The following is a 23,097-nucleotide window of genomic DNA, read 5'->3' on the forward strand; positions in this document are numbered from 1 at the left end:
AACTCTGAGGTGAGGGGTTTCTTGATGTCCACAGGTTCCCTTCTGCCACTAATTGGGTACCTGTATTGGTGTGTGTTTTTTGTTTTTTGGGTTTTTTTGACCTGTGTTTTTTTTCTCTCCTTTGCCTTTCCTCCTCCACTATATGTTCTGCCAATATTTTATTCTTCTAAATATTGAAACTGTTGGAGAGTAGCAACAAATGCATTAACTGGACAGCTTTTTAGTTATGTTTAAGACGTTATGGTCACAAAAACCAGATATCTCATGCCCTAAAAAAGTAAGTTTTGAGTGAAGAGCTATGAGCAGACAATGATAGATCCTAAGTGTCCAACTTATTTCCCTTAGAGCCAGCTGAGAAAGTAGAAATGGCATCAGGAGAAGAGAGAGCGCCAGCAGAAGCATTGGAGATGATGATGAAACTGCAGGCTGCTGACATGGCTCCATCTCGAGAAGCACAGATGGTCCTGGCTGAAGATGTGGTGCCAGCCACAGAGACAGAGGTGGCATTGGCTAAAGACATGGAATCACCTACCAAACCAGATGAGGCACTGGTCAAGGATGTGGAATCATCCATCGAATCAGATATGGCCTTAGTCAAGGATGTGGCACTACCTGTACAAACAGAGGAAACCGCAGTTAAGGATGTTGTATTGCCCACAGAAACAGATGTGTCTTTGGACGAGGACATGGTACTGTCCACAGAAACAGAGGTATCCGCAGCCCAGGACATACTACTATTCAAAGAAACAGAGAGCACACCACTTGTTACAATGGATTTGGCCCCAGCTGAGGGCACAGTCCCACCTACAGACCAAGAGATGGCCCCAGTCAAGGGTGTAGTATCACTCTCAGAGATAGAGGCGCCCCTGGATGAGGACATTGTGTCATCCACAGGAATACCCTCAGCCAAAGAGATAGCCCTGTCCTCAGAAACAGAGGTGGCCCTGATCAGGGAAATGGGACTACCCCCAGAAACAGAGGCAGTTCTAGGCAAGGACATGGCTGCACCTCCAGAAACAGAAGTCATCATGCCAGTCAAAGACATGGCTCCACCCCCAGGAATAGAGACAACCCTGGCCAAGGACATGGCTCCACGTCAAGAAATGGAGGTGACCGTGGGCAAGGATACGGTTTCACCTCCAGAAACAGAGATGGCCCTGGGCAGGAATGTGGCTCTGCTCCCAGAAACAGAGGTAACCCTGGCAAAGGATGTTGCTCAGCCCCCTGAAACGGAGGTGAACCTGGCCAACAGTGCGGCTCTGGCCAAATTCTCAGAAGCAGAGGTAGTACCAGTTCCTGTTAAGGACGTGGAAATTGCACGGACACAGGAAGCAACGAGTGAGGATTCCCAGTTAAAATCTCTCCAGGATGAGGGACAGCCAGCTGTACCTCCTCTCATGACTTCACCAGGTATGGGCTTATGTTGACTTGCAGTATTTCTGTCCATGTAGTCTCCAGAAGGGTAAGGGACAGCATCATGCTAGGTAGAATGAAGACAGTCCCACTGTACTTTGCAAGTCTACACACATTCCTGCTCCCCTAGACAGTTATTTCTCACCTTCAGGCTCCTCCAGCTGCCAGCCCCTTCTCCATCCTTGTTCTCGGCTCTTCTTCCTGTTTTTTGTATAGATAATTGAAGATTGAAGTAATTAAAGAGAACTTTCACAAAATTCCACTTGCTCATGTATTTTACTACCTGTTTCTTTATCTTAGACTCTGCCTTCCCTCTTGTTGCCATCAGCAAACGGTCCTTGCTCCTAGTCATCAGGGCCAGCATCTTTGTCTTAAACTAAATCCCACCTTGTCTCCTTACGCACATTGCCCTGGCCATTCTCGCTCTTCCTGCCTCTCACCAATTTCCGCCGCTCCCCCCACCCACCCCACTTTATATTGGATCTTTCCCACCAACATAAAAACAGTTGTTATTTTTCCCTTATGTAAAAAAACCAACAAAACCCCAACCTTTCCAATCCCCCTCACCCTCCCCCTTCAAACTACCACTCCAGTTCTCTTCTGCCCTCATAGGAGCATCCCTCGTTCCTCAAAAACTGTTCCCATTTCCAATGTCTGCAAGGTGGAGAGGTAGCTGAATCAGTGCTTTTCTGAAATCTGTCTGGTTTTGGCTTTTACCTTTAGAAGCAGTCATGGCCATGGGCCAAAAGCACAGCTTTCCAACAGATGAGGATTCTGTGTTAGAAGAACTAGAGCAAAAGAAACCATCCAGTCCAGCTTCTGAGCTTCCTTCAGAGACTTCAGGTAAGTTAGGAAACAAAGTGGTCTCTTTGAAACCACTTAAACTGGGAAAGGTGGGAAGGTGTTAGAAGACATTGTTCTGGTTATAGGTGGTAGTCATCAGGACCACTTACAAAGCCAGCTCTCTTTCTTAACCAGATTTTGTGTTGATTAGGCAGAGAGTCATCTTTTTAGATATTTTAAAGTTATCGCTGCATCAGCCTAAGACACCTCATCCAAGACAGCCATTTACTGTTATATCCTTTGTGGCCTTAGGCAGGTTATTTAGTTTCCTTATATCCAGTTAACTCAATTCTAAGATGAATGAATTGGTCACATTTTCTGTCACTCCTGCTAGTTACAGTTTGTTCCATGGCCCAAGAGCTTCAGCCATTACCTAGGAGCGTATTAGAAATGCAGGATTGTCAGCTCCTCCTCAGGCCTTTAGTCATAATATGCATTTTAACAAGTTTCCAGATAATTCTTAAATATATTAAAGGAGCCTAAAATACTTCCTAACTTGAAAGTTGAATTTTTCAGTGAGCTTCACACGGTTTTGACGCTAAGCTAGAAGCATGTACACGTGATTATCAACTTTATCAACTTAGTGATTCTTTGTCTACTGTTCTGTGACTGTGGTTAGAATGTGCACTTGGGGGCAGGGACCAAGACTTAGTTCACTTGGAATCTCTACTGCTTTGAACACTGTCTAGCACCAAGTAAATAAATATAGGACTTTTAAAATGTTGTTTTAGTGATTCAGCATACCATTAAAGATTTCTCAAGTCCTTGTGTACATGTCATGCTAAGACATAAGTTCCCAGGCATGAACTCTGAAATCAAAGATTTATATATAACAATTGAATTAAATAGTATAAGAGATAACACCAAATAGCTGCTGATTAATAGCCAAATGTTATAAATGCTGTGAGTTGCTAAAGCCTAGAAATTTTCAAGAAAAACAATAATTGGCCTGAGGTATATTAAGTAAATGGTAGGATTTGGAGGACATTGGAGGGATAAAGACAAGAACAAAAGTCACTATTTAAGTATTTTCATATTCTTTGAAGTCATTCATTGCATCAGACTTGGCAAGAGCTGTCCTAGTCTGCTCTCACTGAGTCTCTTTCCAGGATCTTGGATCCATACTGCATTCATTGACTAAGAGGCCAGAGGTGGTACTAGCTGACTTCCTGAAACTTTTCCAAGGATGCTCACCCTAATTGTTCTAATTCTTCACCCTATTTTCATTATGTATTTATCTCTGTCTTTTGGGAAGTACCTTTAGCAACAGAACATTGAAATCTAACAAATTTATCTTTCAAAGTAGGAGGCTCTGGTTCTGAAATAGTGTGGCTGTTTCTCTGGCCAAAATACTAATTCAGTATCTTTTCTTTTTCTTCTTTTTTTCCTTTCTTTTTTTTCTTAAAGTAGTGTAGTTCTGTTCTTCTCGTCTGTTTCACAAGTAATTGGTATAATATTGATAAGTAGTATAATTTTGGTGACAGACTCTTAGAATTGTAAAATCATATGTATTTCATTCAGTTAATCAATGGGAACAAAAGAGGAGCTTACCATTGTTATTATCTTGGGAATTATGTACCTGTTAAAAATAATTACAAATAAGCATCAGTTGAGATTTATAGGTATTTAGGTGCATATTATACAGTTCAGAAGATCTCTGTTTGAATTTCTTTTCTAAAGTTTCAAATATTTTGTAAATCTGTTTTGGAAAAAAAAAAATCTTCACCTGAGATGATCGTGGGTCTTTGTTAAATATTTGTTAATCCCAGTTAAGAGTGAGAAATGTTTTGGAAAATACTGTTTTCCTAAATGAATCAGTTTGTGGGTTGGTGAAAATGTCACTGTTTAAATGTCAGTAAATGGATTTTTTAAAAAAGAAACAATAACAAGGGATTTTCTGTTTGGAATTTTAGCCAGCTTCATGTATTGCAGGTACCCCTCCCACACAAGCCAAACCAGCGTGCAGACCCAGTGAGCGCAGGTCCGCCCGGCCCGCCCGGCCCAGGCCTGCCAGGGTCCCTCCTGAGCTGCTGGGAGGCTCTTCTCCACGGAAGATTCTTGATCCTGGGCTGAGCCCTTGCCCTTTGTCTGAGCTGGGTTGGGTTTCTGGTTCGTCTTCCTGTGGTGAGCCTGGGAACCAGAGGAAAACTATTCATGGTGACTTCTTTGAACCCCAGAGGGATCTTGGCAGGGAGGCCTGGGATATAGAGCGCTCACCAATGATGATGAAGAAAAAAAAGAAGAAACCAAAGCAGAAGAGGTATTCTCAACCCCGGGCTGGGGCACCTTGGGATGATGACAATGGAGAGGAGCCTAAAGGTTATTCCTTTGCCACTGACTCACAAAAGTCAGTTGTGCCCCCCAGCCAGCCCACCACTGGGGGCACAGAACATGGACTAGTGTCCAGAGAAGACTTGAAAGGGGGATGTGAAAATGATTCCAGAGAAGCCAAACTGGTGGCTGAGAGCTTTGTCTCAGACAGTCTAAGTATTCCTTCATGTCCTTTGGAAGAAGCCCCCAAAACTACAGTAAATTCTCAGCCCAAACAGAGAGTTGAGGCACAGGTGAAAGGTAACAAGTCAGGACCACAGGGCCAGGACAAGAAATTGCTGCAAGATGAGTGCAAACTGCAGGCTGTACCCCCGCTCCAGACTCCTGTGGATGAAAGCCAGACAGTCAGCTCCCTCAGTCTGAAAGGACCCCTGACAGAAGTTTCTTCACACAAAGTAGAAATTCCTTTGGAGGTCAGACCCAAAGAGGGTTGCTCTCCCATCATGAACCAAGAGGCTGTGGGTGGAGTTGCAAAACCCAATGCAGCAAAAGAACTGCCTACTTCCATATCCACTTTGACAGCAGGTGATCCATTAGGAAATAGTCTAAAAGAAGGGAATGATGAAAGTAAAATGACTGAACTGCAGAATGACAAACAGAAAGAGTTTTCTGAAGGAGCCGAAGAGGTTAAAGAACTAAAAAAGGAAAGTGTTCCCAAGCAAAGACATGAGAACAGCACCTCTGCTTCTGAGCAGCAGCAGGACACGGTGTTAGCTCAGGCCCCTGGACTAGGGAATGAACTGTTTAGGAGGATGGCAGGTGATGGCAAAAGCAGGAAGGGAAGGACAAGTTCTGGGAAGGTGAGAGCAAGTTCTGGGAAGGTGAGAGCAAAGTCTGAGCCACCGTTCCTTGCGGACAGCCAGGACAGCAGAGCTGCCTTTGTGCCAAGGGGGAGGATGGCTACTGGGGATAAAAGCGAGGAGCCGGGGCTGGATTCTTCAAAGCAGCCAGAGACTGTAGCTGAGCTCACGGAGGCAATGGTGATGGGGGAACCTAAGGAGATGACGGACCCTAGGGTGGCAGGCACCTTGCAGGCATTGATTCCTTTGGGAAACGGGTCAGGCATGATTCAGGCTTCCAGTGCTAGAGCAGAAAGAGGCGCTGTAGCCACAGACATGGGGGTCGGCAACCAGAGCAAGGAGGAAAAGTGTCCTTGGATGGGTCACGAGGCAGCTCCTTGGATTTTTGAAAACCCTAAAAAAAGAGGCAGTGAAGGCAAAACCAAAAAGTATAAAAATAATTATTCCACACAGCCTGCTAGAATGGAGAGGAAGGAAGAAATCCTTTACCCACCTTTTGTAAGGAAGGATGGGGTTATTGATAGTACTCCCCATCAAAACAAGGAATTAGAACCTACTGTCCCTTTGTTTTCACATACATCAGATACACCCACAGTGGAAGTAGTTGACCAAAAGGGTAGAAATGTTGAGGTTAATTCTTTTGAACTTGGGGCTCTTGGCGGAAATAAAACAAACACAGGCAAGGATTCTCCTATTACTGAACTGGCTACCAAGATGACAGACGTGAGTTGCCAAGACCAAATCCAGGGGGCAGGATTTGTTCCTTCAGTCCTGTCTGAGGAGAATAAGACAGATATGGCCAAAGGGCACACTGCAGTGGCTGACGAACCAAATAAAAGGAGTAATGATGGAAAAAGCACAAAGACTAAAAATAGTTTCCCTGAGAAGCACACTCTGGAGAATAAGATAGATGCAACAAAAATACATGTTCCCATGGAAACCATAGGGGACCACAGAATTGAAGGAATGGGCTGTGTGGACGAAAATAGCAATATTACATTTACCTGCCCCAGAACTCCACCAGGGTTGATGAATAAATCAGTCCCCCTAGAGGCTCAGGAAGCAGCAGCCTGTGAAAAACCACCCACTTCTACTTCTCAAGTAGTAAAGGAAAGTGATTCATTTCTAGACACCTTGACAGAAAGTAGGCAAGAGACAGCTCCAGCCCAGATTCTCAAATTATTAGAGGTAGATAGTTACAGCAAAGATGGAGTCCCAAAGGAAGAAAGACCCAAGGGTCCCTCAGCTGTTATGCCCTCTAAGAGCATAGGAGGAGTTGCCTCAACTCTGAGAGCAGCCATAGAAACAGTTAACACTCATTCTAACTGTCTTCAGAATAAAGGTGAGCTTGCTGGTGCCATGAAAAGTGAAGCAGGGAGAGATGGAGGGCATGTGATAGGAGACTCTGAGTCCGCGCCCAGTGGTGCATCAAAACACTCAGTAGAGAAAACCACAGAGCCAGCAGGGGGCCACCTTCTTTCTGGAGTGCTGATAAACGACCCCAGCCTGGCAAGTGAGGTCAGACGCCTAGAAGCATGGACAGATAGGAGTAATTTCCCAACATGTCCGGTAAACAAAGAGTCTGAGCAAGGATCTGCTCCAGTTTCAATTCCTCACCTACTGGGAGACAAAGCACAAAAGCCCAGTTTCTGTGAGGACCAAAGTACTGAAGGTAGAGATTCCAAGGGCCCAGATAATTTGAATAAGGAGGTAGATATGACTCTCTCACCTATAGAAAGTGAAAAGGATAAAAAGGATAAATTGGAAGAAATCAGTCTGGATTCTGACATCAGAGAAATGGTATATGTTTCCTTGGCACCACCAGAACTCCAGTCAGATGTCTTAGATGGCAAAATTGAAGTGACTTCTTCAACGATGATAGATGAGTTAGTAATAACTGCTTCCGAAGCTCCTCAACTCCCAGAATCCAAAGGCAAGATCTTGGAGGCACCTAAGAAAATGACAGAAAAATCTGAATCAAAGGCAATGGGAGAAGGGAAGAAGGAAGATAAAAGAGTGGCCGAACCCATAAAAGGCTACATGAGACCTACCAAATCCCGAGGACTGACTCCACTTTTACCAAAATCTACAATCCAGGAGCGAGAGCGATCCAAGCAACTCAAGTCCAGTGGTATGCACCTGCCGTGGGGAAATGTGTGTGCTTGTGGCTTTTGGTCAGCATCAAAAAGGCAAAGAGCTTGTGCTTTGGTTCCATCCAGACTCTAATCATCCTTGTTAACCATTGATTTGTTGGCATGAAGACCTGTAACTGCTATTTACGTGTTTTCTGCAGCCAAGGCATGCCTTGTGTCCAGCTTGGGAGGCTGGTGACCTGGTTGCATGCCTTTTTACCCAGCACTGAACCTTGACTTTCAGGGGAAGTTGAATTTCAAATGATGAATTGTTTAGCAGGAAGCCTGTCACCATCCACAATATTCTCAATTAAACAACAAAAATAATATACCTCCTATGTGTACAGCCAAATTTTAACCATTATTTTGTATAAGGATTCACAGGAGGAAAGAAAACATTTCATGTCCAGCTGTGTTGGGGACTTTTTTTTCCAGTATACATATGTAGCTTGTGCTGGTGGGATTCAATATCCAAATTGCTTTTGGAGTAAATGGAAATGGATGGCCCTTTATGGTAGCCTCCAACCAGATTGGTAGGCACAGAGTTAATGTATTTGTGTTTCTCATAGTGGTAAATGATCTCTCAGTGATGATCGGAGCTGTATCTGTTTTTGGTTTTTTTTTTTCCCTGAAAAGTATACGTCTCATCATGGCCTTTAAGGTTGTTCACAGCCTACAAACGATGCTGTTTCTTAATCACTGTTTCCCAGCTTGCATGATGTAGCTACTAACTCCAGAAATGAAAACACGCTGGTTGGCCTTGGGGTAGCCAGTTAGGTTTTTGGAGGGGCTTCATCGTGGGATGGTGTTCTGCATGGTACTGACTTGTTATTTTGGGTAGAGCTTGTGCTTTGCATGAATTTGTACCCAGTAAGGAATGTGTGTTCTGTGAGTAGAGAATGCTTAAACATTGTTATTTGCCTAAGACATTCTGATCTTTTCCGTTTTTGTATCTTCTTTCTATTAGCTACCCTATTGTCAAGGCCAGAAATGAGAATGTATGCAAAGTACTTCCAGCTTTCATTAAGATTCCCAGCCCTCTATCTGGTTCATTAGTTGTAGCTTCTAGACCCTTTCTTTTGTTTCGGTGGTAATTAAAAGATAACATGTCAAGGTTTCTGAAACTTAGGCATCTGTTTTAGCTCAGTATTGCTGAAAAATGTAGAGGATTTGTTCTAATTGTTGAGAAAACAAGGCAGGTGCTACAGGACTTTTGGGCCCCTCCATTGGCTAGCCACCCTCAGAAACATGTGTTAGGAGTAGCTTTGCAGAATGGCTGAGGAGGAAGTGATGTATCTTGGACAAAATATCTTCTTTAGATTTTGTCATACCTTCTCCCTAAAGACAATCTATCTTTTTTTTTTTTTTTTTTTGCTAATTAAAACGTTGGTAGGTAAAATTAAAATTCTCAAAAATTAATTTTTGAATCGGCTAATACATTCACATGGCATAAAAGGATATGCAGTAAAATGTAAGTCTGCTTCTCTCTTTTAAGCCCCATGCAAGTTTCTCTCTGCAGAGGCAACCAGAGTTTACAGTGTCTTACACAGCTTTCCAGACAATTTATGCATAAAGAGTCAATGACATGTATTTCCTGATAAGTCATGTCCCACTCTTTGCGATCCCACGGACTGTAGCCAGTCTCCTCTGTCCATGGAATCTCCAAGCAAGAATACCAGAGTGGGTTGGCATTTCCTACTCCAGGGAATCTTCCCAACCCAGGGATTGAACCCATATCTCCTGCATTGGCAGGTGGATTCTTTACCACTGGCACCACCTGGGAAGCCCCCTTTTTAAATAAATTTCACTGCATGGAAATAACCCTAATGTATTTTACTACTTCTTTATTGGTAGATGTATAGGTGTTTTCCTTTTTCTTTTCCTATTAGAAACCAGGTACATAAACTAATCTTGTACATAGAGAATGTCATACTTACGTATATACTTTAAAAAGTATATCTATATAATAAAAAGGGGCTTTGAATTTACACCTCTGGCTTGAAGAATATGTGTTTGTCATTTTGATCGGTGTTGCTAAACTTCCTCATCAGGCCACAGATGCACCAGAGCTGTTCTCCACCCTGATCTAGACCAGTGCTTGTTCCTCTGTACTTTCTCTGATAGTGTGGTTTTTCTTTTTTGTTAGGTGTGCCAACCTAATAGGTTAAAAAATTTATTCTTGGTATAAGTTTATTTTGTGTTTTATTTCTTAAATGACTTGCTTTGTTATCCAGTTTATGAAAGCCGTATCTACTCTGAGTTTATAAAAAATTTAAATTTTTCACATTTTTAATCTTTCTGATCAGTGTAGAATTTGCTTATTTGTTTCTCTGTGTGTGTGTGTTTTTTATTTATGAAATGTGAGACACAATTAGTTGATTTTCCTACTGTGTCAGGGTACTGTATCTTCCTCTGAAATGCCACCTTTGTTGTGCTCTAAATAACACAATGTGGCTTAATAATATATTTAATATCTAATAGGTCTAGCCCCACATCTCGTCCTATTTTTCACAGTTTTCCTTACTATTCTTGCTTATTATTTCATATAAACTTCACAGTTGGTTCATAGTTTTGCAGGGGGGAATCAGTCAATCTTGTTCTTAAAATCACAGTGAATATATAGAGTACCGTAGGGAGATGTTGCATATACTGAGATTTTCTATCCAACAACATAATACATGCCATGTTCAATAATATCACACGTTTTAAGTTTATGTGTTTTCATCCCTTGCTGGTATTTTGATATTTCCTTTGTGCATATCTTGTATATTTCTAGTCTTATATGAAGGTGTTCAGAAAGCAGGAGGATGTTCCAGTGCAGAGAGCATTGAGCAAGGCTGTGCTCTGAGGCAGGGGACTGCATTGGAATGGGGAATGTCTGGGTTTATCATGGGGAATGGGGCAGAGTGACCCCTTGTCCCCAACCACCATCGGTTCATGTGGGCTCTGATGTTTCATGCGTAACTGGTAACAGACCTGGGTAAATTTTACTTTTGTTCCTCACTTTGAATCATCTCCTGTGGTCAGATGGTGTTACCCGTGGTTTTCAGGGTTTGAACAATGTGTTATTAGAGGTATCCATAAAAATAATAGCAGTTACCACCTATTGAGTGAGTACTAAGTGCCTAGTTGTCTGCGAGTAGGTAGGTGGATAGTCATGTACACAAACACATGCACTCACCCTACGGTACTTTGAAGAATTCTCCCCATTTTACATGTGAGAAGATGGAGGCCTTCCATGTTATGACTGTGGAGGTCATAACCATGGTAAGGTCACACAGATAGTAATATGAGAGAATAGAATTTGAACCCAAGTCTTTCTGTTTATCAGGCCCATGCTTTTCTCATTCTTGCCTCAGAGCAACCTTCTAGAAGCTTTAGGTTCTTAGAAAAAAGGTGAAGGTTGATGATTAGTAATTATATTTTTTAAATTCTAATACCTAAGTTGTATTACTAAGCACTTTTCTAGTTGGAAAATGGAGACACATCGTGAGGACATAAAGTGAATCAGAATTTAATTTAGGATTAGAATTTAGGTCTGTCCAGCATTTTAATCTCTAGGCAGAGACTGTGTTTGATTTATTCATGTGTTCTCCCTAATACCCAGCATAGAGCTTGACTTCATATATATGATGCCTAATGACAGTTTTTGAATTATAAATGAGTTACCTTTTGCTAGGCTTATCTTTGGAAGTAGAGAAAGTAAATATGCTGCTAAAGTCTCTTCCAGCTTAATGATTCCTCTCTTGTTATTTTTTCATGCCTTAAGTTTAGGGAAACTTCAGCAGAAGGTTCCTTTGCATATTATGCATGTTGTTCTAAGCAGCGAACATTGAGATACTTCAGGAAGTCTGAGCTCAGCTTGTCAGAAAAGGACTTCTTTGGGGACTGTGTGTTTTGTGTAGGGGAGAGCTATTTTGAAGGGGAGATCATTCCTGGATTCTGATGTATCCGATGGCTCTACAGTAGGTGCTCCCCCAGAAGGAAGCCAGGGAGAGCTGGGCGTTGGACAGTTATCACAGGTCTCCATAGATAAGCCCTTCCCTTTGCCACAGTGAGAGCCTTTTCTCCCTTTTATTTGGCTTCATTCCTTTTTCTTCAGTTTGCTTGAGCCTATCTACTGTCTTAGAACAGTTGGGAATATCAGTTTATGGTAGGAAATTCTCTTGGTGTGAAACTTGAAGTAATTTATAAACACCATTTCCTAACAGTTTCAAGGCCCTTGTACATAAACAAAATATGCTCAGCAGATGAAAAAATCATTTGTAATCTTAGAGCTCACTACAATCTTACAACTGGAGATGTGCCCATTTGAGAATATCTTAAATGTAGTGCCATTTGTGAAGTTTCCTAATTGCCTTCTTTGCACTTTCCCTCTCATTTTCTGGCTTGTTTTCTTTTTACTAGCTGCCTATTAATGAAAGTTATTGGGAAATTCTGTATGTTCCATAATTTAAATTAGTTATCATTTGTTGAAACTTGCTGCATGCTCAGTTAAACTGTTTTAACCCTTGAATAGTTCTTTGCTACTGTTTGGACATCTAAATGTTCTGGGAAATGAGTCCAGCAAATATTGGTTGTTCTACTTTCAAAGGAGTTTCTTTCCCTCACTTTTCTTTACCCTCTGACTGAATGAAAACCAAAAGCAACTTGCTTCTGACTTTTGGTGTTGTAGATATTTTTACTTCTTTAAAATATGCAGTGGACAGTAGAGGGGACTTCCATTCTTATTTTTACCTGTGACATTAAGTAGGTCATTCAGCCATGAGCAGACTAAAATTGCTGGGTTTTAAGCTGTTTAGCAATGATGGTTATGTGTCTAAGTTTAGACAAAAATATGATCATCATATAAACATTGTCTGTTGCTCTGCAAATAGTGGACACTCAACATGATTTGGATTTTTTAGTATTTACTTCATTCATTGAACAAACATTATAATGTATCATTACTCTCACATTCTAAGGGAAGATTGAGAAGACACATCCTTTATGCCTCAAGGATTGTTGAGTAAGGAGATAACACATAAGTTTTATTCTAGTGAGAGAAGTTCTATAGTAGTTTGAACTATGGGAATACAGAGCAGAAAGTAACTTAAGTCCCTTTAGGAGAGCAAGAGAAAGCTTCCTGGAGGACATGATATTTGGTGGGTCTGGAAGGTTGAAGAGCTAGTAAGCAAGGTACTCTTTATCTTTTTCAGGGAGGCTATGCCTGGCTCAGTACTCAAAGGCCTGGGATTTTTAAGTTGTACTTCTTGAAAGACTTTCATCTATAAACATTTTAATACTTTGGCCTGTTAAATGACAAAAATAATGCAATTTAATATTGAACTTGATGTCCTTAACTTAAGGGAGAACAGTCCATGGATTGGGGGAGTACAGTGGAGAGCAGTGGACCACTTTTCCCGAGAGATTCTGAGCAAGAGTGAGTTTTATAGAGCATTATAAGTGGCAACTGGGGGAAGTAGGGCATGACTGGTTTTTGAGGCCTCGGATTCCCTTATATAAGGCTGGCAGGTCCTGTTTTCTGGGGTGAGGTGAACTGGGCTGGAGCGGAGTTGGAGGACTGTGTTTGGTGTGTTTTAGGTTTGACAGGTGCTCCCCTTTTCAGCCTGACTTAGATTCAGGGATGACTGAGGAGGCATCCATTTTGTGGGTCCTGGTAAATTACCTTTATCAAAGGTCATGTAAATCAGGTAACTAGCTTCAGTTTTTTCCTTCTCTGCTTCCCAACTTTTGAGAGTTAATCAGGAAGAATCATGATTTTCTTGAGTTAAACATGTACTAAGAAATGGTTCTAAAATTTAGTAGAATATGAATTTGAAATATTTTTGCATACATGTGTATTTATATATAAACACAAGCAGGCTTTACTTCCAGGTAAGAAACTAGATTGCAGCTTCACAATCTTCAGCTTTTATTAGTGAAGAATGTCATCCATCACTGTAACCGGTAGACTTATTGACTTCATTGTAATGATAATTTATTAGAAATTGTTTCCTGGAGACAGTAACTGGGAACATTTGGTCAATCTGAGAAGTAGTTTTGTTCCCTTGGTAACTGAAAGAATGCAGAGAAACCAGTTGTGGAGCATATCAAAACCAAGGCCTTGATCGGGTTGAGTACAAGCTCAAGACAAAGGGCAAAAAACCAAAAACATCTGCCAGGGCATCTGCTGAGATCAAGCTGTGCCAGTGCCCTTGAAAGCTTGACAAGTCATTATACAGTCTGATAAAAGAACCTTAGAGGGGACTTCCCTGGTGGTCTAGTGGTTAACACTCCGGCCCCCAATGCAAGGGGTCCAGGGTTCAATCCCTGGTCAGGGAACTGGATCCCACACGCTGCAACTAACACCCGGTTCAACCAAATAAATAAATAAAATAAAAAGATTAAAAAAAAAAAAAGAACCTTAGAGGTTACCTTCTGACCATACATGCGAGAGAGTCCGTGCACTTTCCTCAGACTCAGACATAATGGAACTTAAAAACCTTCAGCCCGAAGGGCATTCTGAATCGCCACTTGTCTAGATGAGTTTAATGATGGGAGAGATCAGGCCAAATGATTGAAGTCTGTGAACAGAATCTGTCCATTTCTCCTTAAGCAGAACTTTTTTGCGAGCCTACTTAATATGTACCCAACACTGCTGGGCACCTTCAGAGCAGAGGTGGACAGATCTTATTCCTGCCTTCTAGAAGCTTCCACAAAAGGCACATAAGGAAAAGATTATGGTGTAGTTTCCCAATCCTAAGAAGAGGTAGGTCAGGTATAGTTCTATGACAACATGAAGAATTCAGTTTGGAAGTTGGAGGTCTAGGAGACTTTACAGAGGAGGTGGCGTTTCTGTGGGTTCCGAATGAGTAGGATCAGAACCCAGAGGCAAGGAATTCTAGTGTCAGCTGAGTCTAGAATTTATGTCTTCAGGTTCTTGAGTACATTTCTTTTTGCCTGGGCATGCTCATCCTTTTAAGACTTCAAGTTCCTCATTCACCAACTTGATAAACTATCACAGTGACTGATGAGGCTTGAGTTCCTTGACGCAGCTGCCTCCTGTGTGTGAATGTGCATTTGTGAGTGAGATTGTGTCTGTAATTCTGAATTGGACTAGGGTACTGACAGGGCCTTCCTCAGATTTTACTAATTATTCCGTACTAGGTTTTTCTCTCAGTTTGCCATCCAGGTAGCACCTCATTGGGAGATAAATAAACCCATTCATTCTTGTTCCATGTGGTCTCTTCCTTGCTATGTACTGCAAAGCAGTCGTGTAATGAAACTATAAGCCACTCTGTCCCCTCCCTCTTGAAAAGCTTCTGGATCCCCATGTTTTCTTAGTGAAGCAGGAGGACCTGCTTGCGCACTTGAAGCAGCCTGAAGGGATGCTCTCACAGTTCTGAGAGCTGTAACAGGACACCAATGTGAATGTAAGTTCTCTTGAGAAAGGAAAATAGTAACAGAAGATTGCTAAGGAATAAGACACACTTTCCTCATTCCTTTAAAGACAAAATTTGGCCATGTTTTGTCATTAAGCCTGTCTGTAACCTAGACTCGCCTTTTATTTTTTCCCATTGGTGATTAGAATTATGACCCTGTTGATACCACCTGCATTTTTCATTTTATTATGCCTCTTGCTCGTTTTTCTTTGGTGAGAGCTTTGCTGTAGAGTAAGGTGACCCTATTCTATTGCCAGTGCACCTTTATTGTGCTTTTACCTATAATACCCCTGAGCTGCTTAAGGTTAAGATGAAGAATCAGTGTATATGAGTTCAGATTATGTTCAGAACAGAGGTTAAATTCACATTTTTTCCAGCATTGCAACACTGCCACTTCTGACCATGAACATAGCCCTGTGTCAGGTACTGATTTAATGCAGGAAGCATATTAGGTGTGGTTCCTGCACTCTAGTCGGGAACTTGAGAAAATTATGTGAAGGGTATGAATAGTAAGCAGAGAAGGCGAGTAATGGGGACAGATGCACCAGTTAAAGAAACTTTCTTGAGCTGGCCTTGGTAATATCTCATTTTATAGACCAACAATAGAACAATCTTAACTTGCCCCTTTTTTCTAAAAGCATTATTTAAAAACTATAATCAGATCATTGCAGTCGATGGCAAAGGGCTTTAAAAAAATCCATTTTAAAAAGAAAAAACAACTTTTCTTCATCTTAAAAAAAGACATCTCTTGTGTTCTTGATAGACTATTTCACAGTATCCTATGTTAGTTCAATTAGGGACTTACAGGCCAGGCAACAAATCGCAACTTTGTTCAAGGCAGAGTTTGACCTATATCCTTTCAATGTAACCTTTTTTCCAGACTTTTTTCTCGTAGTTCCCTCAGTCCTGGATGTACAGTTTGTAAACTCAAAGCTCGGGATAGCAAAGAACTGTTCTGAATTACATAGGGGCAGTGGGCTCTGGTGGGCCACAGATTGCAAGGATCCCTAAATGCTGGAGGACCAAGAAAGATGAACTGCTCCAGTGTGTTCCTGTGGCAACTCAGTGATCAGCAGGCCAGAAAGAGCAGGGTTGGTGCAGAAAGGAGAGACGCAGCTCGTCCAAGGAACCAAGAGGGAGCAGGGGCAGGAGTAGAAGTACGAGGGACGTATTGTCACACAAGTGTCTTACAACTGGGATACATGTCCCCAAAGCACTAATCACAGAAACCTTTGAATGAACCGTTTGTTAGATTCTTGCACAATGCAGAGATTCAGATGGAGCTTTCACTGGGCTTTGGGGAGTCAGTGAAGTCAGTTTTCAAGTGAATTTGACAAGTTGTTATGACAGTGAACCTACTCTTCCCCCGAAGAATGAATGTCTCCAATTTTGATATTACATTGAGGGTTTTGTTGTGTTTTGTTTTTTTTAAGTGAAATTATGAGCAATTTTTTATAGAGTCATTGTTCTTCAAGGGTTGTGGCTGAGGATTGGCAAATGAGTCTTATTTTTAAAACAGTTTTGTTGAGTGGGTGAGTGTGGAAGTGTGAGCATAATGTCAGATAAGCGAGTGTGTGGGTATACATGTATCTATATTGGTGAAAGTCAGCATCATTACTATCCTCTGTACCCAGATTAGCACCATCCCGTCTTTAAAATTGCAGATCTAAACAGCATGCCAGTTAGCAGAAAATTATATTTTTACTTTTAACAGTGACATTCAGTTGTACAGAAAGGAGTAGGTCCCTTGCTTTCTCTTTCTTTTTCATTCATTCCTTCTTTCCTTTCACGCTAGTAAATACATTTAGCACCCAACTGCTCATAGAGAGAGGAGTGTTGGGGGGGGGGGGTTTTGTCATGAATGCTGGGGATTCAGTGTGATGTCACTACCAGCTATGTGATCGTAGGTGGTGTGAGAGCTCCGGGAGCGAGGCGGGGAGAGCAGTGGAAGAGGCGATGTCGCTCTCACACAGGCAGCCAGCCTCGCACACCGCCGCTCCCAGCCAGCTTCGTCAGGGCCAGCCCACACAGTGCCGAGCAGACTCCCCGAAAGAAATGAGCCAAGCCGGGTTTGAGTGGCAGAGGACAGAGGGCAAGCTGAATGAGATCGGGCTGAATGTCAGCATGGACGGGCAGCTGAAAGACGGGCTTGTGAAGAATGCCAGCTTCCTGGAGCAGAATAAGCTCTGCTTCTTTGAGGGGAAGCTAGACAAAGAGCTCGGCATTGAAGCTCAGGGCAAGGAGTATCAAGCCACCTCGGGTCACCTTGTGAGCAGGTATGTGATTGCAGACACCTACCATCCCTCAGAGGGGAGCTCGATGTACCAGAAGGCAGCCGAGTTCCATCTGGGACCCAGAGAGGAGCCAGACAAAAACAAAGCCACTACAGTCCTGGGGACGGTGATGGGGAAGAATGCACCAGAGACTGAGAGCCAGCCAGATCTGCATTTCCCCCGGGCTGCTGACATGCCCACCCAGTATGTTAAGGAGCAGGAAACCAGTGTTTGGAACCCCAACTTTCATCCAGTGTCAGAGGCTCAAGTCCCTCAGCACTCAAGGGAAGGAACTCCAGGAAAGGAGAATGGCATTCCTGCTGGCTGCCGGGTGATTGGGGTGGAGAGTGACAGCTCCAGGCAGTTGGAATGTGAGTCCTCACTGCCAGTGGCGGTAGCCCACCCAGCCCCAACTGTTGAGCACTCACCCCCTGCCATTCCACCAATCACGAGGGTCGAGTTCACCCCAGAATGTTGGGATGCCAGCTCTCATATCCAAGTCCATGATAAGGAGGTAGAGAAATTGAGTTTTCCTGAGGAGGGGGCTTTGCTTGAGCAAGCCCCCCAGCAGAAAAAGGCAGTGCGCCGGGCCCTGTCTGAATGCTCTCACCTCTCAGTCCCCCTGGCTGTCAACCTTGCAGACAAGTATCCTGAACGTCCTGCCCGAGAAGATCTTTCTTCTGGCCTGCTGCCCCTCACCAGTAGCCCAGTGCTAAGTCCCACACCCAAAAAACCGGGAGCTCCTGCCATTAGACGCTCTATGACAGTGGCTGAGGAGCAGACAACCAGCCACAAATTGAACCCTGGAGAACTGCCCATTCTGTCTACTGAAGAGACACCTCCTTTCAACTGTGAGGAACCAGTGGCCAAGAAGAAAGAAGAATTGACCCACTTCAGCAACAACCACAGGAGCAGCAACAGCAGCCGCTCTGGGAAGAGGGAACTGGGCACTGCTGGGTTCTCTCTCCCTGGTAAGCTGGAGCAGATTCCTGAAGTGAGCAGCACAGAGAAAGGACAGGAAGAGACTAGTGAAACAAGAGCGGATTCATGCTCCCAGGTCTGCCAGGGAGGTGAGAAACAGCCAGGACAGCCGGTTCTGGCAGGGAAAAAGGAAATCGAGGTCACTGCAACCCTGAGCACTCCATCGTTCCTGTGTGAAGAGACCCCACGTGATGGTATGTTTCTAAATTTTGCCTCCATGGGGAACAAGCAGACAGTAAGGAAGGAACCAAAGTGACAGATTACCGGCAGGAGCCTTAGGCAGCTCATTCCTGCTGGAGTCTATTTGGGAAAAGCTGAATTCCCTTGCATCAGAAGGTTGGGGAGAGTGAGGCGAGAGTGACTCCAGCTGGGTCAGCCTGCATGTCTGCTGGCGTGACAGATGGTGTGGACTGAGGGCGTGGGCCGATTGGGGTCAGAGAGAGGTGTACTTAAGACACAGAGCCCCTTGTTTGACCTCATGTCACCCTGCCCGGCCCACCCCCCATCCTCCCACCCCTCAGCTCTCTGTTGGTTTGAACCAGATGATTCCCAAGCCCTAAATCATCCAATCACAACCGATTGACTTCGTTGCTTGAAAATCTGTCACTGTGTGGACTCACAATGGCTTTATCAGCACTAGCCTCATGTCATTAAGTAGCGCAGTCTGGGTGCAAGCTCTGTTTCCCGTTTTGCTTTTGAGAATGTTTTACTTTTGTTCGAGCTGCAAAAGAGCCTTATAAAGCTGGCTATTTAATATTCTTTTCCTGTTACTCATGTTTGACCCAGTCTTGCTTCTAGTTTTCTCTCTGTGTATGTGTGTTAGGAAGATTTGTGGGGAGAAGGGGAAGAAAGAGAAAGAGGAGAGGGGAGAGACTTGCAATTAATAAACAGCTGAAGGTTGCAGTTCTTGCGGCTGCCCCTGTGTGCTGCCCCTGTGTCTTTCTTCCTCGCCCTTTATTCTCTTCCAGCCCCCCACCAGTCTTATTGTTGGTGGTCTACAAAAGCTTGCTTTCCTCTGAGTCCAGTTTGAGCACAAAGGATCAGGATTTACCAGCTACTTAGTGGAGATTGAAAATGTGTGTTTTGTTTGTTTGTTTTAAGAAAAAAAAAATAGCCTTTTTCTGGGAACCGTTTCCTCTAGTATTTATACCTCTCAGTACATTTTTTCAAAACATTTTAACTTTTTTTCTTAATATTAAGTGTATTTTCTTAGGGAAGGGTAAGTGGAAAGGACCCTTGAAGACCGATAGTTTTGTGTGGTTTTTTTTTAATGGAGATGGTCAAATAAACATGTATTTCCTTTATTATGACTCCAAAATGTTAAGACTCAAGTGTTCTATGCTGTAGCTTCCTTCTATGGTGGCAGAACTGTAAGGTCCTCATGGATAGGATTGTCTCATCTTTTTTTCCCTTGATCACCACGTGCCCAATTCAGTGTTGTATACCTTCTAGGTGGTAATAAATGAAGATATTTGTTTATTTCAGGACAACTTTGTCCTAGTTCACAGTAACAGAAGTTCATGCTGGTAGGAAAAAAAATGTCAGATGACTGACAAACCTCACTGATCTGTTCACCTTATAAATGTTTGAATGCTGACTGCTAAAATTTGTAGATACAGCTATATAAAGATTCATTATTCAACATACATATCATATCCCAGTCACTACCTAGGCACCATCAAGTGACTAGCTGGGCTGGGCAAGGGTCAGGGGGGTGGGGTTGTGTGAGAGGGTTTCTAAATCATGAAAACTTTTTGGAGGAGGTAGCCTTGGAAGCCTAGGATGCCTAACTATGTGGAGGGAAAGCCTTCCAGTCAAAGATGTGATGCTCAGACAGCTCACATTAGGTAAAAGAAGAGTGATGAGTATTTGTAGGGCTTCTCTTAATGATTATTTAGTTTCATAGAACAGAAACACACACACAGGAACTCCAGTTTATAAAACGGTATTTACTGACAGGCAATCTCAGGGAATCCAATTGCAGGAAGTGTAGCTTGGCTGCAGCCATCATGTGTCTCTCTGAAGACCTCTGCTTCCCCCTAAATATGCATTCTATTCTCTTCCGCTCTGGAAACTATTGTCTGCTGTCTCTTTTTGCTTCCTTTGCGACTCTGCTCTGCACAGGACATTGGTTGCCATGGTATTGGGTTCTATGCCCTGCTTTATGCCACTTCATATCTCAGGAACCCAAGGTTGCTTGACTATAGTTTTCATATTTTCTTTCTTTTAGGGAAAGAATGAGTATATCTTATTGTCTCTGCTTGGTCTGGTTACCTCTTTGCCAGGTTCCAAAGCCACCTTCACCAGTGTTGGCCGTTTTGAGCTGCCCACTTCATCTGGGGCTCCTCTGGAGAAGGTTGTAGGTTGACCAAACATGCCAAAGCCATCCATACATCTGAGCAAGAAATAATGGGATAACAAATCTAGAAATTGTATGGAACCCAAGCTTATTTGCCCTGTAAGATGTTTAAACATTACTCCCCTGTTCAAAAAGCTATCCTGCTTGCCTGCCTATGACAGTAAATACAGTAGCCCAAAGCTGGCTTTGAGGAGTTCATCTGTTCTCAATAAATAAGATAAACTGGAAGTTAGAGATTTTGAAGGAAAAAAATTCCCTTGATGACAGTGGGATTCATGTAGTAGTAAAAGGTGAACTACTGAGATAGGGGAAATATAACATAGGTGAAGTCAACTGGACTTGAAATCTGGGTGTGGAAGATGAGAGAGAGAGAGAGACGGGGCAGTGGGGAGGGAGGAATTGAAGATGATGCTGTGATTTTGAGCCTATGTGTTTTCCAGCATGTATTAGTACAAATAATGGAAAGATCCATCAGAAGTGAGCAGTTTTGTGGAGCAGTTATATGTTCCTTTTGAACATTCTCTGTGGAACTGTGGGGACATTTGGGTGTTGGTGCAAGTTGCAATGTTATGTGGTTGTTTCATCGCAGTGAGATTTCATGAAGTGTTTATGTTGTTTGCTGAAAAATCCTGTGCTTATTGAAAAATGTTTGTGGTGGTCTGGGGGCAGTGGCAACAAGTCACACATTTGGTGGGATCCTCTTTCAGCTGGCTATAGAACAAAGACGTTACCAATACCTTACATGGCGGGAGTGGTTTTCTTTTTTCATATTTTTAAAAGTAAAGAAGTTCCATTTTGACTAGAAATATATGTGGTTTCGAACATCAAATGCTATTCTTGAGGAAATCTCCTACCAAGAGAAAGTGACATTGATTCCCTTTTTCATGCTCCCCCTTGTAAATACAGCTAAATACTCTGGAAAGAATGTACCAGATAATCAGAAAAGGAATGTGAAAGATAGAAGGGAGAGGGCAGGCTGGGTAGGGCTCACAGTTTGAGGAAGACCCTCCCATGTGTCCTGGTCTGGGATACTGGAGAGTATCTTCAACCTGGAATCATCAACAAGCATAGATTTAAAACAGAGGGAGAAAATAAAGAAGAAGACAAAAAGAAAGAATGAAAGACATGCTCTCTTTTGGCAAAAGACCCAGAAAGGGGAAGCCCTATTTCCCTACCCATTTCCAGGAAGAGGGATGGGCTCAGCCCTCTTGCAGGTACAGTGTCAGCAGAGGTCATCAGGACCTACCTTCACACCTGGCAGCACTGCAGGCCTAATCCACCCACACATGCAGGGAAACCCCTTCCCTGTCCCTACCAGGTAACAGCACCCCTAGACCTAATCAGTTTATCAAGGTCACAGGATACACTATGAACATGTAAGAAACTATACTGCATTTCCATATAGTAACAAAGAAACTATTTTATTCAAAATCCTGTAATAAAATTCCTAAACAGCAAAGAGCCAGAAACAACCAAAATGTCCTACAGTAGACGACATGGTACAGCCATACCATGGACTTATGAACAACACAGACGCAGCTCAGAAGTAGTGTGCAGAGTGAAAGAGGCCAGGTACGAAAAGGAGTGCACAGTATGATTCCACTTATGTAATATTCTTGACATAGTATTTTAGAAATGGCCAGCAGATGAGTAGCTGCCAGAGATTAAGGGATTGGAAAGGGAAAGTGGGGTGGGGTGGCTATTAAAAAAATGGGTAATATGAGGGAGCTCTGTGGTGGTGGAACAACTAATCTGTTTTGATTCTTAGTAGTGGTTACGTAAAGCTGCACAAGTGATAGTTGCACAGAACTGTTTACATGCACAAACACACAAACAAATGAATGAATGCAGAACTGGACAGATCTGAGGAGCTCTGTGGATTGCATCAGTTGGATTGCAGTATCAGTATCAGTTTCCCAGTTTTGATAGTGTACTGTAGTTACGCAGGATATCTTTGGGGGAAACCAGGTGAACGGTGCATAGAACCTCCCTGTACATTTCTTTGTAACTTCCTGTGAATCTGTACTTCAAAGTAAAAGGTTTTAATATAAACATATAGCCTCTCTAGTTTTGTGCCCCAACCCACACCCCATCCCAGAATTAAATCACCACTGTTTTGTTTCATCATGATCCTTCCAAAGACTTTTAAAACGCATGTACAAGTATATTTGCAATAGAAGTGTATTGTCTCGTGTTATACCTACAATTATGTGCTTTGCTTTTCTTTTTGCTTAGAAGAGATTGTTCCCTATCAGTCAGATTCAGATTCTGAATCAGTTTCAGATTCAGAGGTTACGTTGATATTTCTGCCATATGCTTTAACCAGTTTTCAGTTAACAGACTTCTAGGTAGTTTCATTACTTTGCCTTTAGAAATAATGCTCTGGGAAAAGAGCTTGCAAATTTGCTATTTGGCAGGTATGTGAATATATCTCTAAGATAAATGTCCAGAAATTGTACTTTTGAATTAGAATTTATCTGCACTTGGAATTTTCAGAGGCACTGCTAGATTGCCCTGCATATGAGTTGTACACGTCACACA

At 42.7% G+C, this 23,097-nt stretch overlaps 1 protein-coding gene across 1 annotated transcript in view; it reads left to right on the forward strand.

Annotated features, from left to right (window-relative positions):
• Positions 1–23,097, forward strand: part of MAP4 (microtubule associated protein 4) — a 155,207-nt gene that overhangs the window by 112,938 nt on the left and 19,172 nt on the right. Inside the window, 5 exon segments of the mRNA XM_081525772.1 lie at positions 325–1,410; positions 2,137–2,260; positions 4,174–4,186; positions 4,188–7,518; positions 11,622–11,672. Coding sequence (XP_081381898.1) covers positions 325–1,410; positions 2,137–2,260; positions 4,174–4,186; positions 4,188–7,518; positions 11,622–11,672 — 4,605 coding nt within the window.

Source organism: Giraffa tippelskirchi, chromosome 9 (assembly GCF_054371585.1).
Source record: "Giraffa tippelskirchi isolate mGirTip1 chromosome 9, T2T-mGirTip1v1.2.pri, whole genome shotgun sequence".
NCBI lineage: Eukaryota > Metazoa > Chordata > Mammalia > Artiodactyla > Giraffidae > Giraffa > Giraffa tippelskirchi.